Genomic DNA, 14,762 nt, shown 5'->3' on the forward strand with positions numbered 1-14,762 from the left:
TAAAAAAAGAGAGAGAGAAAGCTATCAATGAAACAGGTGTTAAAATGAGTCAAAAAGTGTAATTGACAGATAAAAACTATAAAGAAACTATTATAAGCATATTCAAAGAGTTAAGGAAAAGATAATCATATTGAGTAAACAATAAATCTCAGCAAATAAATGAAAGCTAAAAAAGGAAATTCTAGTACTGAAAATTACAATATCTGAAATGAAAACTTTACATTATGATATAGGAAATGGTAGGGAGATAAGTCAGTAAACTTATGAATTTGAATATAACTCAGTAGAAATCAATCAGTATGAAGAATAGAAAGATACATAGATTCAGAAAGAATAAATAAAGCTTCAATAATAAGAAATTGGAGTCTTAGAGGCAGAGAAGACAGAGAAAGAATGTAACAATAAAGTATTTGATGAAGTATTTCCCAAATTTCCCAAATTTTGTTAAAATTTTAGTTCCAAGAATTTTAGTGAGCCCCAAGCAGGTAAGTACAGAGAAAACCATAATTATGTCTCTTATGGCCAAATTGATGAAAAGGAACAATAGGGGGAATATCTTGAAAGTAGCTAGAGAAAAACAAACTGATCTCTTATCAGAAACAATGAAAACCAGAAGACAATGAGACAATATCATTAAAGTAGTTAAACAAACAATAAAGCTACTGTCAACACAAAATATTATGCCCAGATAAAATATTCTTCAAGGATGGAGAAGAAGTAAATACATTTTCAAATAAAAGAAAACTAAGATAATCCAGTGCTGGCAGATGTGCACTGTAATAGTGCTAAAGGAAGCTCTCAGGTGACAGGAAATGACACCTCATGAAAATTGGGATGACATCCAAAATGGTAAATATGTGAATAATTATAAAAGATAACATTTACTCAACTCCCTCAAAAACAACTGACAATTTAAAGCAAAGACTATGACATTGTATTGTAGGATTTATAAGTTCTGTAGATATAAAACACATGACCAAAAAAATACAAAAGACAGGCATAATAGAATTATACTGTTTTAAGTCCTTGTTATTTCATACAAGGTGGTACAGTATTAATTCTAAATAGACTGTGATTAGATATAATTTCTAAAGCAACAATAAAATAATAATATTCAGGTATATCTGTAAATACCCACGGGAAGTCCGTCTACAGGCTGAAATTTTCAAGCTTGACTATAGGTAATTGCAAAGACTTTAGCTAATGGGTGTCATGGGCGAAGCTGCCCTCCCACAATGGACTTGAGGCATGGCCAGTGCACTGCAGTCTCTGAATGGGGGTGCAGTCAGGACTCAGGACCCCCTGGATGGAGCTGCTCCCTACATATTTGCATTCCTAGCCCTGGATGCCTTCATTCCTAGGTCTGTTTATCTGAGGGCCTGAACAGAGGTCTTTTTCCTGTACCTTGGCTGAGGTTTCCTTATGGGCAAGGCTGGGAGCCAAGGAGAATCTTGAAGACTTTTCCCCACTCTGACTCAGTCCACTCCTAGCCTTCCCCTTCTCTGACTCTACCTCCTCATAACCCATAAAACTTCTGGAGCCTTTTGTTCAGGGCTTCCTCCACAGTGAGACCACTCCCATGCTTGTGTTGATTTAGCTGACCCCTTACCCATGCAACTCCATGGGAGAAAATGGAACAGGGGTTCAGCACTTTCTCCCGTTTTAGATACTTGCATATACTGTCTTACTAAGTGATTAAAGGCTTCATTGCTTACTTAGTTTTTTAATTTTTTTAAATGTCTATTTATTTTGAGAGAGAGAGAGAAAGCTCAGGAAGGAGAGGGGCACAGAGAGAGGAAGAGAGAGAATACCAAGCAGGTTCCATGCTGCCAGCAGAGAGCCCCATGTGGTGCTTGAAACCACAAGCAATGAGACCATTACCTGAGCCAAAATCAAGAGTTGACACTTAACCAACTGAACCATCCAGGCACCCCTCTTTCATTTTGCCTTATTGTTGTTTTAATCAGCTACTCCAACACCTGACAGATTCTCTCTCTCTCTCTTTTTCCAGCTCAGCTGAACTCCTGACACCCAACAGAAAAATAAAAATGCACTAGTAAAATATACTGAAAATTTAAAACTTCTCTTAATGGGTGGAAAGACAAGCCACAGCCTGGGAAATATCATCAAAACAAATATCTGAAAAAGAAATGTTACCCAAAATATACAGAAAACTTTTAAAACTCAACAATAAGACTATAAATAATCCATTTTTTTAAATGGGAAAAAGACCTGAACAGACACTTCATCAGAGAAGATACACAGATAGCAAGTAAGTGTCTGAAAAGACGTTCCACATCATGTCATCAAGGAAATGCAAACTAAAACAACAATAAGATACCACTACACACCTATTAGATTAGCCAAAATCCAGAGCACTAACAATACCACGTGCTGGCAAGGATGTGGAGCAACAGGAGATCTCATCCATTGCTAGTGGAAAGGCAAGATGAAACAGTTTCTTTGAAAAGCAGTTGGGCTGTTTCTTATAAAACTAAACATACTCTTATCATCTGACCCAGTAAGCACACTCCTAGGTTTTTTACCCACCAAATGGTTTGAAAACTTATGTCCACACAAACACCTGCACACAAAAGTTTATATTTTATTGATAACGTAAAACTTGGAAACAACCAGTATGTCCTAAGGTGAACAGATAAACTGTACTACATACTGACAATGGAGTATTATTCTATATTAAAAAGAAATGAGCTATCAATCCATGAAAGACATGGAGGAACTTTAAATACTAAGCCATAGCATAGCCATATTGCTAAGCCAATCTTAAAAATCTATGTACTATATGATTATATCTATATGACTTTCTAGGAAAAGCCAAACTGTTGAGACAGTAAAAGATCAATTTTTGCCAGGGCTTCAGAGGGGAGGAAAGAGGGAGAGGTGAACAGGTGGAGCACAGGGTTTTTTTAGGGCAGTGAATACTCTGCATGACACTGTAATGATGAATACATGTCATCACACATTTTTCAAAGCCCATAGAATATGCAACAGAAAAAGTGAAATGTTAACTGTGGACTCTGGGTAATAATAATGTGTCAATATTGGCATATCAAGTGTACCAAATGTCCCACATCAATGCATAATGTTAATAACAGGGAAAGTGTTGGGTTAAGTGTTGAAAGATTATACGGGAACTCTTTGTATTTTCAGCTCAATTCTTCCATAACCCTAAAACTGCTCAAAAAAATGTCTAGTAATTAAAAAAAAGAATACTTGATTAACCCAAAATAAAACAAGAAAAGAAAAAAAAAAACAGGCAAGAGAGGCAGAAAACAAACAACAAAATGATAGGCCTAAACCTAGTAAACTGATTCCATCAATATGATTTTCTTGAAGCAAAAGTAATGCATTGTGATAGAAAGGAGGGTGTTTGTCTCTGGGGTAAGAAACGACTGGAGGGAGCTTGGGATGTGTGCCAGGTAATGGCATGTTCTGTGTCTTGATTGGAGAGATGATGATAGGGTGTATGCATTCATCAAAACTCATCAGATTGTATAGTCTGGATTGGTACCTTTCTCAGCAGGTAGATCTTACTTCAAAATTTAAAACAAGAAAAGAAAAAGGGACTGCCTTGGTGGGCCATGCCATAAACATGAAGATGAAAGCCACAGGTTGGTGATGAAGGACCAAAAAGATTGGAAGACCCCTGAGAGCAGGGGCCCTAGAGTCCCCACCTCTGAACTCTTTATCAAGTGAGAGAAATAAGCATAATGTCAGCCCGGCTTTATTACGTGCAGTCAAATTCACTGCTAAATATTGTGAGTTTGCTTCACATACAAGTGGAACCAGAATAAAATACCCAGAACAGATACTGATTCATTTCCATTCAGGTAAGAATTATTTGTAATTCATATCTGTTTTACAAAATAGCATATAAGCATTGAGATAAGTGTCTTAAAAGGTGAATTTTTAGTTAGGCTAAACAGCTTAGCTGAAAATCTCTCATCAAACTCATTTCCCCAATGAATATTTATTTATTTATTTATTTATTTATTTATGGTTTGTTTTCTTGTTTGTTCAACTAACTCATGAGTTGATTCTAGACCTTCTGACTCCAAATTTTGAAATAACAAGGCCCAAATGAACTATTTTTTTCTGTGCTCAAAAAGGATAAATGCCTCATGGTGAAGACCATTCATCATGTATCTAAAGTTAACAAACAACACTTAATTCCAGCCACAGACCATTAAGCATCAAATCTAGTCTCTGTGAGCATTAAAGAAGTCATTCTGGGCATCTGGTCTCCTCTGTGCAATGCAAAAAAGTATCTTAATGAAAGGCCATGACTTTCTGGCTGACACTGGTTTCACTTCCAACTTGGCATCTGCAGTAACCAAGAGCTTTTCTAAAGTTGTTTTTACTTATGAATTTTAATAACATAAAAGTTGTTTCCGTAGTAAAAAGCTGCTTCCCTAAAAGTACTCGGCTTAAAGCCAAAGGGTAGGGTTTGACTGGCCATCTCAAAGAAGGAAATGTGTAGTTAGATGATTTACAGAAGTGAAGAAGGGGGGTGGTGATAAAAGAAATAACCCAATAATGGGAAGTCCATATTCCTTATATGGGAGAGGAAAGTGGGTGTGGAGCAGACAAGATATTTTCTTCATGGTATTATTGAATGTTTTGATGGAGGTCAGCAAAATGAAGGGGATTAATATTTCTTGTGCTACCTTGGAGAGAGGTAGAGAGAAGACTGGTCACAGAAGAGGTACCTCCCCAATCATTAAAGCTGAGTGCAAGATATAGACAAGTAACCAGCGTTGGAGACAATTCATACGGTTCAAGGCTAACTTCAGAGTCATTCATTTTTTATTACCTCTGCAATAATGAAGCCCAACTCAATCATGGTTCCCTGTTCCATAAAAAATACAGATCACAACTTATAAACTTTTATTTTTATCTATAACATCACTAACCAAGAGTTTAAAGTCAACTTGATGATGGTTTCCAGAGGGGAGGAGCTGGGGAGATGGATGAAATAGGCGAAGGCGATTAAGAGTACACTTTTCATGATGAGCTCTGACTAATGTCTCGAATTGCTGGATCATTATATTGTGCACCTGAAACTAATATAACACTGTATGTTAACTATATTGGAGTTAAAATAAAAAACTTAAGAAATATAAAAAATAAAATAAACTTAATGAGGTGTAATTTATATACAATAAAATGTACCCATTTTATAGGTATGGTTTGATGAGTTTTGATAAATACAAACACTCATGTAACCACCACCCAATCAAAACAGAATTTTTTTTTCCCGTGAAGTTCCCTCAAGGTCCTTTGTGATCAGTTCTCATTCCACTGTCATATAACCACTGATCTACTTTCTAGCATGATAGAATAGTGTTACCCAGTCTAGAATTTCATAGAAATGGAATCATGTGAGTTATAGTCTCATGTGTCTGGTTTACTCTGCAAAACATAATACTTTTGAAATTTACCCATGTCATTGTTGTGTATAACAAAAGTCTTCCTCCTCTTCTCCTTCTTCTCCTTCACCTCTTCCTCCTTCCCTTCCTTCCTCCTCCTTCTCCTCCTCCTTCTTCCTCTTCCTTTTCGTCTTCTTCAGAATATTTCACTGTATGGTAAAAAGCTCAATCTTTATCCATTCACCTGATGATGAATTTTTAGGTAGTTTGCAGGTTGAGCCTCCATAAATAAACCTCCTATGAGTATCTGTGGTCAAGAGTTTGTATAGATGATGGTTCCATTTCCCTTGAGTAAATATCTAAGAGGAGACTGCTACATCATACATGTATATTCAGGTTTTTAAGAAACTAGTCTATAGTTTTGAAAAGATTGCTGCATTCCCATGGGCTTACATGACAGCCTCAGTGGAGAAGTAGCCTTTGAGGGCAAGGCACAACTACAGGGTGATTTGCACATGCTTTTTTCCCTCCTCCTCCTTTGCCATACACAAACACATCATTTTGATCCAGATAGAAGATGGATGACCACTCTGGGGATCAGTGAGGGTGTGGTCGTGGGATCTGCCCTCAGATCATGGTGAGTTGCAGGTGGCACGATCTCTCTGGGGATGGCAGGCAGCTTTGTAGAGATTCCAGTCCCAGTACTTGTGTGTGTGTCAGTGTGTGTCTGTGTGTGTCTCTGTATGTGTGTGTCAGGGGAATGCACAAGCTTAAGTATGTTCATTTGGACATAAAATATTATTAAAACTACCCACAATTGCTTCATGCTCCACCTTTCTTATCTTGAATAGGTTGAGAGGACAACCAGTCTAGCTTGTTGCTGGTTGACACTTTTTCAATTATATCTCCCATTCATGTTAATTGAAGGCAGTGAAACCTAGTGATCAAGACTGACACCACCAGCTTCCATCCCTACTTCATCAGCTGGCATCTGTGTGACCATGGGCAGGTTTCTCACTTCCCTATCTAAAGTGAGAATAGTAATAGGGCCTGTTTCTCAATCAATAAATACTATTTTCACATCCAGTAAGTAGTAAAAGTTAAATGAATGGTTTCCCCTATGTGGTTTTAATAACATGTCACATGAAATAATATATCCAGTTGGTCTTTAATTTAAAGAATATTTATTATTCAACTATGTGTGAAGCACTGTGTGAGGCACAATAAAGATGCAGTCCCTTCCCTCTAGCACCTTATAATCTCTTAGGAGGCCATAGCCACTGAGCCAGCACTTGAGAATTAAGTGATTGAGGACATTAGATAGAACAATCCAGAAAGAGAACCCCTTTCTTAGAGTCCTGATTCCTCCTGCGAAAATCATTCTATGACTTGTGGAAGAAGGAAGGGGTGTCTCAGCTGGATGTAAGGGACAGGTGAAGATGCTGCCAGTGCTTAACCTGTAGCCCTTAGGCTTTTCACTGTGTGCGGGTCAAGTCCCATCTGCCTGTGCCCCATCCCTGTACCTGATGGCTTCCTCAGCCCTTCTGCCCATATGTTTGGTAGTCTGGAAGTGCCAGCAATTACTCACCACCACCCCTGAGGGCAGCCGCCTCCCCATTACAGACAGGAATCGGTGTATGAATACCCTGGTTCCCTGCAGGTGGAATGACCCCTCTGGGTTTAATACATTTCCTAGAACTTCCATGGTTACATGACTCTACCAATGTTCCTCATACTTCTAAGGAAAGTACTTGCTTTGGAATCCTTGTATCCAGCTCTGCTTTTGGGAGTTGGAGTGAAAGGAGCCTGGAGGCCAGATGGACATTAAGGTGACAGTCCAGGGGAACTGTAGTGAAGGCTTGAGTATAGGCAGAATCCTGAGACAGACACGGTCAGGCTGAGCAGACTGTGAAGGGGCAGTTGATGGTCTCTGCCTGCTGGTAGGGGAAAGAGAGGTCACAGATGTCAAGGGTGCAAACAGGACCACCCAGGGGTGGCATTGGCTCACCCTGCCTGTTATACTGCTCCAATGCCCTGCTCTCTCACCATTCAACACTTATTGAGCACCACTGTATGCCAGGCCCTGGTCTAGATGCCTGAGGTGTATCAAAGACCACTGGCCTTCTGGAGCTTGCATATATATAAATATGGATGATAAATAATGCATCGTAATTATGAAAGGAAATTATAAGCTATGTTAGAAGGCATCCAGTGCATTGAAAAAAAGCAGGGCCGAGCAAGCATCCCTGGGAGGCTGGAGAGAAGGAGCATAACCCACTGAGACAGAACAGAAAGGTGGAAAGTATGGAAGAAAAGTCAGGAGACACAGAAAAGAGAACCACCTACAAATTGTTTCCAGAATAAGAGAGTCAAGAGAAAAGACAAGAGGCATGCTCACAATAGTAAGAGAAGAAAATTGCCCTAAACTGAATAAAGCAGAGGTTCTCCAGGAAACAGCAGCAGCTTCACCTGGAAACCTGTCAGAAATGTAAATTCTCGGGCTTCATCCCCAACGTGCTGACTCAGAAACTCTGGGCTGAGGCCAGCTCTGTGGGCTTCAGCATCCCTTGTGGGATTTAGCACCCCTTCAGCACCCCAACACACACATGTTCAAGTTCTCAAAGTGCCAGAATAAAGCACCCTCCCGAGATGGGAATGTTCTAGCACAGGCAGGATGGGAAGAAGGACCACATCTGTACACCTGACATGAAACCTCAGAACACAAAAGGAAGTGAGAAAATAATAAAAGCATTCAGCAGTAGAATAGAAAAGAAAACAAATTGCTTGTGAAGGAAAATAATCGTATGACATCAGCCTTCACACCAGGAACAGCCTGCGAGAATGCAAGGGCTCCATATCTACAGCGTTCCTGAGGATGATAGTTTACAGGCAGTCCCCAACTTACCGTCACTCCACCTAGGTTTTAGGCTTTATGACAGTGTGAAAGCAATACATATTCGGTATAAACCACACTTTGAATTTCATATTTTGATCTTTTCCCAGGCTAGTGATATGAGTTACAATCCTCTCTCATGATGCTGGGCAGGGGTAGCTCCCACTCAGCCACACCATCACCAGGGTCAACAAATGGTCCACTGACAACCATTCTGCTTTTCATTTTTAGTGCAGTATTCCATAAATTATATGTGATAGTCAGCACTTTATTATAACATAAGCCTTGGGTTAGTTGATTTGGCTCAACTGTAGGCTAATGTAAGTATTCCAAACATGTTTAAGGTAGGCTAGGCTAAGGCATGATGTTGGGGGGCGGCAGGAGGTCAGGCATATTAAATGCATTTTTAACTTACAATATTTTCAACTTACAATAGCTTTACTGGCATGAAACCCCATTGTAAATCAAGGAAAATCTGTATATTACAGAAATCATTATCCAGGTAAGCCATCATTCAGTCGGGAAAAGAAGTATTTCCAGTAGCACACGGTTGCAGCAAATCTAGTCTTCAATGGCCCCCTCAGTAAAAGACAAAAAACAACCAACCAGAACACTTGGTATTTAGTTCCACTCCTGTGAAATCCAAGAGCACTTGGAATTAGGGGAGGGGGAGTGGAGAAGGAGATCATGTACAATTCATAGCATCTAAATAGGTGTTGATCATAAAAATGTATAGAAATCAAACAGTGAAATTCAGATGCAGTGAAGGTGGGTGATAGTGTTGGAGGTTAGTGTAGTTTGAGAAGAAGAGAGAAGAAATCACAGATAGCTACGATTCTTGTCATTTCTTTTTTCAGGGAGAAGGATATAGCTATTAATTAACATTAGATATCAATGGAGAAATACAGGTTTAAGTATATGAGGCAAAAATTGAGATGAATCATTTGAAGAATACAATCAGTCCTTACAAATTTCCATACTATTAAGGTAGAAAATAGACAAAGAAATGTCAATCAAGCCAATAATTGATTAAAAAGAGAGAAAAAGAGAGAGAGAAAGAGAATAGAAGCACCAAAAACACATTAAAAATAGAATAAACAAAATAAGCTGCTGCAAATTTACTAGTAATCTCAGTAACTGTGAATAGGTTAAATCTCCCATTAAAAGACAAAGATTTTTGATTGGATAAAATGAGGGGGAAATCCAGCTTTGTTTTTACAAGAGACAAACAAAGGAGACACAAAGAAGCTGAACATTTGTTTTTAATTTTTTTTAAATGAAAAAGTATTCAACAAATGTAACCAACTAATCAGGTATATCAGTTGTGATAGACAAAATATAATTGATATGAACTTGTTAAGAAAGGTATACTTCATATTGGTAAAGCATCTGACAAATACATATCAATCACTTAACCACACAGTTTTAAGTAGAAAGCAAAACCGGTAGAAAGGTCAGCAAAGTCACACCACCATGAGAGAAGATGACAGGGACAAAGTCAATGGAAGAGCCTGATGTGGTCAACATGCAGAACCTTCACGCAGTGCCCACGCTGTGACCAGAGAAGGCAGGCCAGGATGCCCAGAGGTCATCTGCTTGGGGTGCCCATGCTGTGACCAGAGGAGGCAGGCTGGAACGTCCAGGGGTCATCAGCTTGGGGTGCCCACACTGTGACCAGAGAAGGCAGACCAGGATGCCCAGGTCATCTGCTTGGGAGGGCAGATGATAGCTTTGACAAGAAAGTGAAACACTTGATTTGTGACATAATGTTTTTGGGAAAGGAAGACCCTGGTGAAACAGGGTAAAAGGCACAATTATTTGCTCTACCTCACAAATTTTATTATTTTCATTTGTTATTTGAACATAGAAGGATTTCTACAGCACACAAGTCATCAATCAGCTTAACATTATGATATGAATTATGTGGACAGGCATAAAACGTGAAGTGGGAGAGATAAGCAGTGCTTCGCAGGAAGAGCTGGCAGGATCATGATACAAACGGCATTGGTCTTCATCCAAACTCGGCGAAACAGAGCTATGCCTTCTGTGAGTGTGGTTAAGGAGGTTACAGATGGCAGTGAGGACAAATGGCCCCCAAATATCTCAAACTGAAGTGGAGATGTGTGAATGGTGACCCAATGACCTTGCTGAGTCATCCTTTACCTTGCTGTTCTCTCTTTCCCTCTCTCTCTCTCTCTCCCTCCCATCTCTCTGCTCTCTCCTTTTTTTAAATCTCTGTTTCTTCTATTCCTTCCTTCCCTTCTCGCATTCCTTCCTTTCTTTCTCCTTCATTCCTTCCCTCCATTTCTTCCTCCTTTCTTCCCTCTCCTTCTTTCTGTCTGTCTCTCTCTCTCTTTCCTTCCTTCCTTCCTTCCTTCCTTCTTTCTTTCTAACCACGCAGTTGAATTCTATGGACCAGTTTCAACCAGAAGAGAAGATCAACATCCAAGTCAATGGTGACAGATTTCAAATAAAAACCCCAAAACTAGAATTTGGGGTTGGGCAGCAGCTCAAGGTGCTGCAGTTGTGGGGACCCAGAGGCTCAGGTGAGGACATGTATGTGCAGCCCTGTGAAGAGCATCCTGTCAATTCAGGCTCCCTGGGAGTGGTTGCTGGCCTCATGGGTTATCCTGGCTCTTTCATTTCTTTGCTCTCCTTTGCTCACTTTTCACCACTTACCTGTCCATCATTTCCTCCACAAAGGATGGCCTGGGGGTATAAGGAAGCTGTGAAGGGCTAATGGAGACTTAGAGTATGCGGGTTTATTTCCTGTGCTCTGTCCCCTCTTACTGAATAAATTTAAGAGTAGGTTGAGAACTTGATATGTTCATCCATCCATGTTAAACTCCCTGGTGTGTGCATGATACATATGTGAGTCTTGTATTTTAATCTACATGTCATCTGTTACAAATGGACTTTGTTGTGCAATAAATATAACTCTGTATAAATTGAATTTCCTTGTAAATGATTCATATTTGAAATATTTATCTAATATTTGTTATTTTAGTTAGCAGATAGCAAAAGTCACCAAGAGACGTTAAATTTGGCATTTTTGTTCATGGGCTTTTCCTAAATTAGGAAACACCAGCCTTGGGTTTTTCTGTATGAAAGAGAACAATGTTGAAATTGTGGTGTGTGTGTGTGTGTGTGTGTGTGTGTGTGTGTGTGTTGGGGAGCAGCGATGGTTGTTTATGTTAAGATATAATTTCCAAATGTATTTTGTCACTCACTGGACTGCTAACAGGATCAGCTTTCTTTAACTCTAAGAAACGAATGGTCATCGCATGTGTCCTGTCCGTCTTCAGGACAGCAGGATCCTATCCAAGCCCTGTTCTTACCCAGCACCATCCAAGAGGCAGGCAGGCTCAGATCTGAACACCTGCTGCCCTGGCATCCAGCCACAGTGAGATTCGTGCAGCCAAGCTGGAGGGGATCAGGTTTGCCTGTCCAATGAGTTAAACAAACTGAAAAGGCTTTGCTGACAAAGTGGTGACAAATGCTCCTATGCTAATTAGGGAATGGTGTGCTCACATCACACCAGTTGTACATGTTTAATCCTGCACCAGGTGTCCCCTGTGCAGTTAAAATGATGTGGGGAATTAAACAGGCAGAGAGGCATGGGGCAGTAGACTCCAGGTCAGAAGAAAATATCTGGAAGCATGGAGTCCGGCCTGGCTGGGTTCAGCAGCTAGGACCCAGGACACACTGTGGCCCCATCCCTCTGAATGTCCCTGTTCCTGTGGACAGGGCCTTGCCCCAACCTAGCTGCTTTGGGGTCAGTATCACAACCAGTAGGTAGAGATGCAGAAGTGGAGCAGCCAAAGTATATTTTTTTAGCAGCTCTTTGAGAAGGGAAACAGATATGCTTAATGGCCATGAATGTAAGTCCTGCAGTGTATCTTGAGTTGTTATGAAATAGATTGAAACAAGGTGACAACAACTGCAGTCCAGAGTTTATTAGGTTAGGCATGTGACATAAAACACAAAGGACGGCAGGCTTGCTGCTTGTCGAGGCAGACTCGATATGGCCCTTGGTTTCTCAGAGTTCCGAGGCCCTGTGCTTCAGCCAAGCCTGCCCTCCCCCCGCCTGGGAAACAGTCGGGCCCAGGACAGAAAGACGCCCTGCACAGAAATCCCACGATGGCAGAATTAGTGGAACAAATTTCAAATACACAGATTTAAAAATACTAAATTCTCATCTAGCATTTGTGAAGTGATGACTGACATTTACAGTCCCATTGAGTGTCATAGAACAAGGCCTTGCAAACAACCTAATTCAAGCTTCAGTCAAATGTGCACCAAGAACCCAGTCCAGAAGAATGTTGGGCAAGATTTGTGGAAAGGAAATGCTTGCCCCCTTACAGATAAAGAGGAACAATGTGAGAAAGATATTCTAGAGTTTCTTCCTAGAGTAGATGCGCATGATCCCCAAGAACAGGTCAAAACACAATTCACTTTTTAAAAAAGCACTTCAGCGTGTATTAGTTTTGAGAATCTGGAACAGAATATGGTATTTGATTACAGAATATGTGGAGAATTCTGATTATCGGCTTTTTTGTTTGTTTGTTTTGGTTGACAAATGCCACAAACCACATGGCTATAAGCAGTAGGTTTTGCAGCCAGACAGGGACAGATGTTTTCAAGGATCATATCTCGGATTCCCATGCTAATCTATTGTTTAAGGTGATGGAAACATGGAGGGGACATTACACCATTTTGCAGCTGCTAGAAAGCCATGCTTTCCTGTTTTCCTGATTTAGACAATGGAGAAGCTAAGGAGAAAAATAATAGGAAAAGGCTGTCCTATATTTGCTTTTAAAAATGTGTTACTTTGAATGTAGTACATTTTTGGGAATCAAAACTCCTCTGTTCTCAGTTTTCACAGAAACGTTTATGGGAAAGAGGGTTGGAATAAAATCAGCTAATGATCACATCTATATTTTCCAAAGGTAACGTTCAGTGATAAAAGTGCAGGTGCCACCAGAATGAGTTCAAACAGGGGCTCCTGACTGAAACATAAGAATAGTAACACACATGTGTGTGTTTCAGGGACAAAGATTCATTTCCAATTTAATTCTTCCTGTACTGTGCACATACAACGCTCACATACATGTTTAACTTTTTATTCCACCTTTTTGTCTAATCACGGACAGGATGTTAGCCTGCATCCCTCCCGTTCTTAAGGCAGAACCCACTTAAGTCACCCACTTGATGCTGAAGGGAAAACACGATGTGGATGTGTGGTGCCAGATGCCACAATTATGATGATCAGGCATGTGGGTGAACCAAAGGGACACCTGCAAGGCCATCTTTTGCCTCAAGGTCATGATGTTGAGCAGGGGTGGGTGCATCCTACAAAAGACCTCACTGGGTCCAACTCTTTCAAAGGCATTTTCAGATAATTGCCCCACCTTTGCTTTTTACACTCCTCAGATTCTGGAGCGAGGCTTGTCCAGCATCACATGTTCAAATGAACAAGAAAAAAGAGCAGTGATTATCTCTAAGTTCGGGAATGAACATAGTGGGCTGCATGTTTTAGGAGTCATTCTCCCTTTCAATTATCTGCCTTGGGAGATGGAGAGAGGGGAGAGGGTGAGTTTCTTCCTAATATAAATTGTCCAAGAGCATCCTAGAATTATTGAACTATGGGAAATTCTATTTGGGCAAAAGTATCCATTGTCTTTAAGCCTGTTGCCAAATGGACCTGTCACCCTTTCTCCATCACCCTGGCCGTTCTGCTGCTCTGCAGGTCAGGGACAGAACAGCCCTCAGTCTGCCCCAGCCCAGCCCAGGCACACAGTTGGAGGAGTCTGTGCACAGCAGAGTCTACCTCTCCCATGCTCCAACCCCTCCATTTCTCAGGCCGTGTCATAGCCGAGCCACCCGGGGAGCTTCTGTATATATAAATGGACAGTTTGCCGACAACTAGTTTGTCAATGGCCATGTGGCCAGTGGTTCATCCACTGCTGGGTCCCCATCTCCCCAAACAGTAGTTCACATCCCTCATACAAAATGGCAGCAGAATCAAAGGGGAGAACAGTATTTGTTTGAGGCCAGTGGTTTTCATCAGATAAGATCATCCAATTCAGGGATCTTGGCCACTGGTTGGAGCTTCCGGGAGAGAAGGTAGGGCTCATCTGCTCACGAACGGACTGATTCTGCTAGAGGGGATTTGGGGAATTATTTATCAGTCCATTTCTCCCCTTGTGTGTTTCACAGTGGGTATCTACAGTCTGCCTGTCATCAGGGATAGGGCTTCATATTCCCACGCACAGAGGGATTTGAACACAAAAGTCAAAAATGGGGCTGGGCAGTAGAAGAAGTCAGACTCTGTAAAAATGAGAGAGCATGTTTGAGGACCTCAGCCAGTACAAGGTCCCACAGGCCCTCAGAGGGACTTAGGGGAAGCCTAAATAGGAATGTCTTCTTTCCCCTAGTGATAAGGGTAGAACTGTAAAAGCCTGGAGGCAAAGCTGTTG

General features: G+C 40.7%; 1 protein-coding gene across 7 annotated transcripts in view; it reads right to left on the reverse strand.

The window, feature by feature from the left end:
- CD93 (CD93 molecule) overlaps positions 1 to 14,762 on the reverse strand; it is a 33,670-nt gene that overhangs the window by 14,279 nt on the left and 4,629 nt on the right. Inside the window, exon 2 of one of the 7 annotated variants that reach the window (XM_015544006.2) lies at positions 5,574 to 7,327. The exons of 3 other annotated variants lie outside the window; for them this stretch is intronic. In XM_015544006.2, coding sequence (XP_015399492.2) covers positions 7,129 to 7,327 — 199 coding nt within the window. In that variant the 3' untranslated portion in view covers positions 5,574 to 7,128. Of the gene's footprint in view, positions 1 to 5,573; positions 7,328 to 9,596; positions 10,013 to 14,762 lie in introns of those variants that run through there. 3 more of the 7 variants (XM_015544007.2, XR_006215621.1, XM_042980997.1) reach the window with 3 other exon arrangements.

Source organism: Panthera tigris, chromosome A3 (genome assembly GCF_018350195.1).
Source record: "Panthera tigris isolate Pti1 chromosome A3, P.tigris_Pti1_mat1.1, whole genome shotgun sequence".
Taxonomy (NCBI): Eukaryota; Metazoa; Chordata; class Mammalia; order Carnivora; family Felidae; genus Panthera; species Panthera tigris.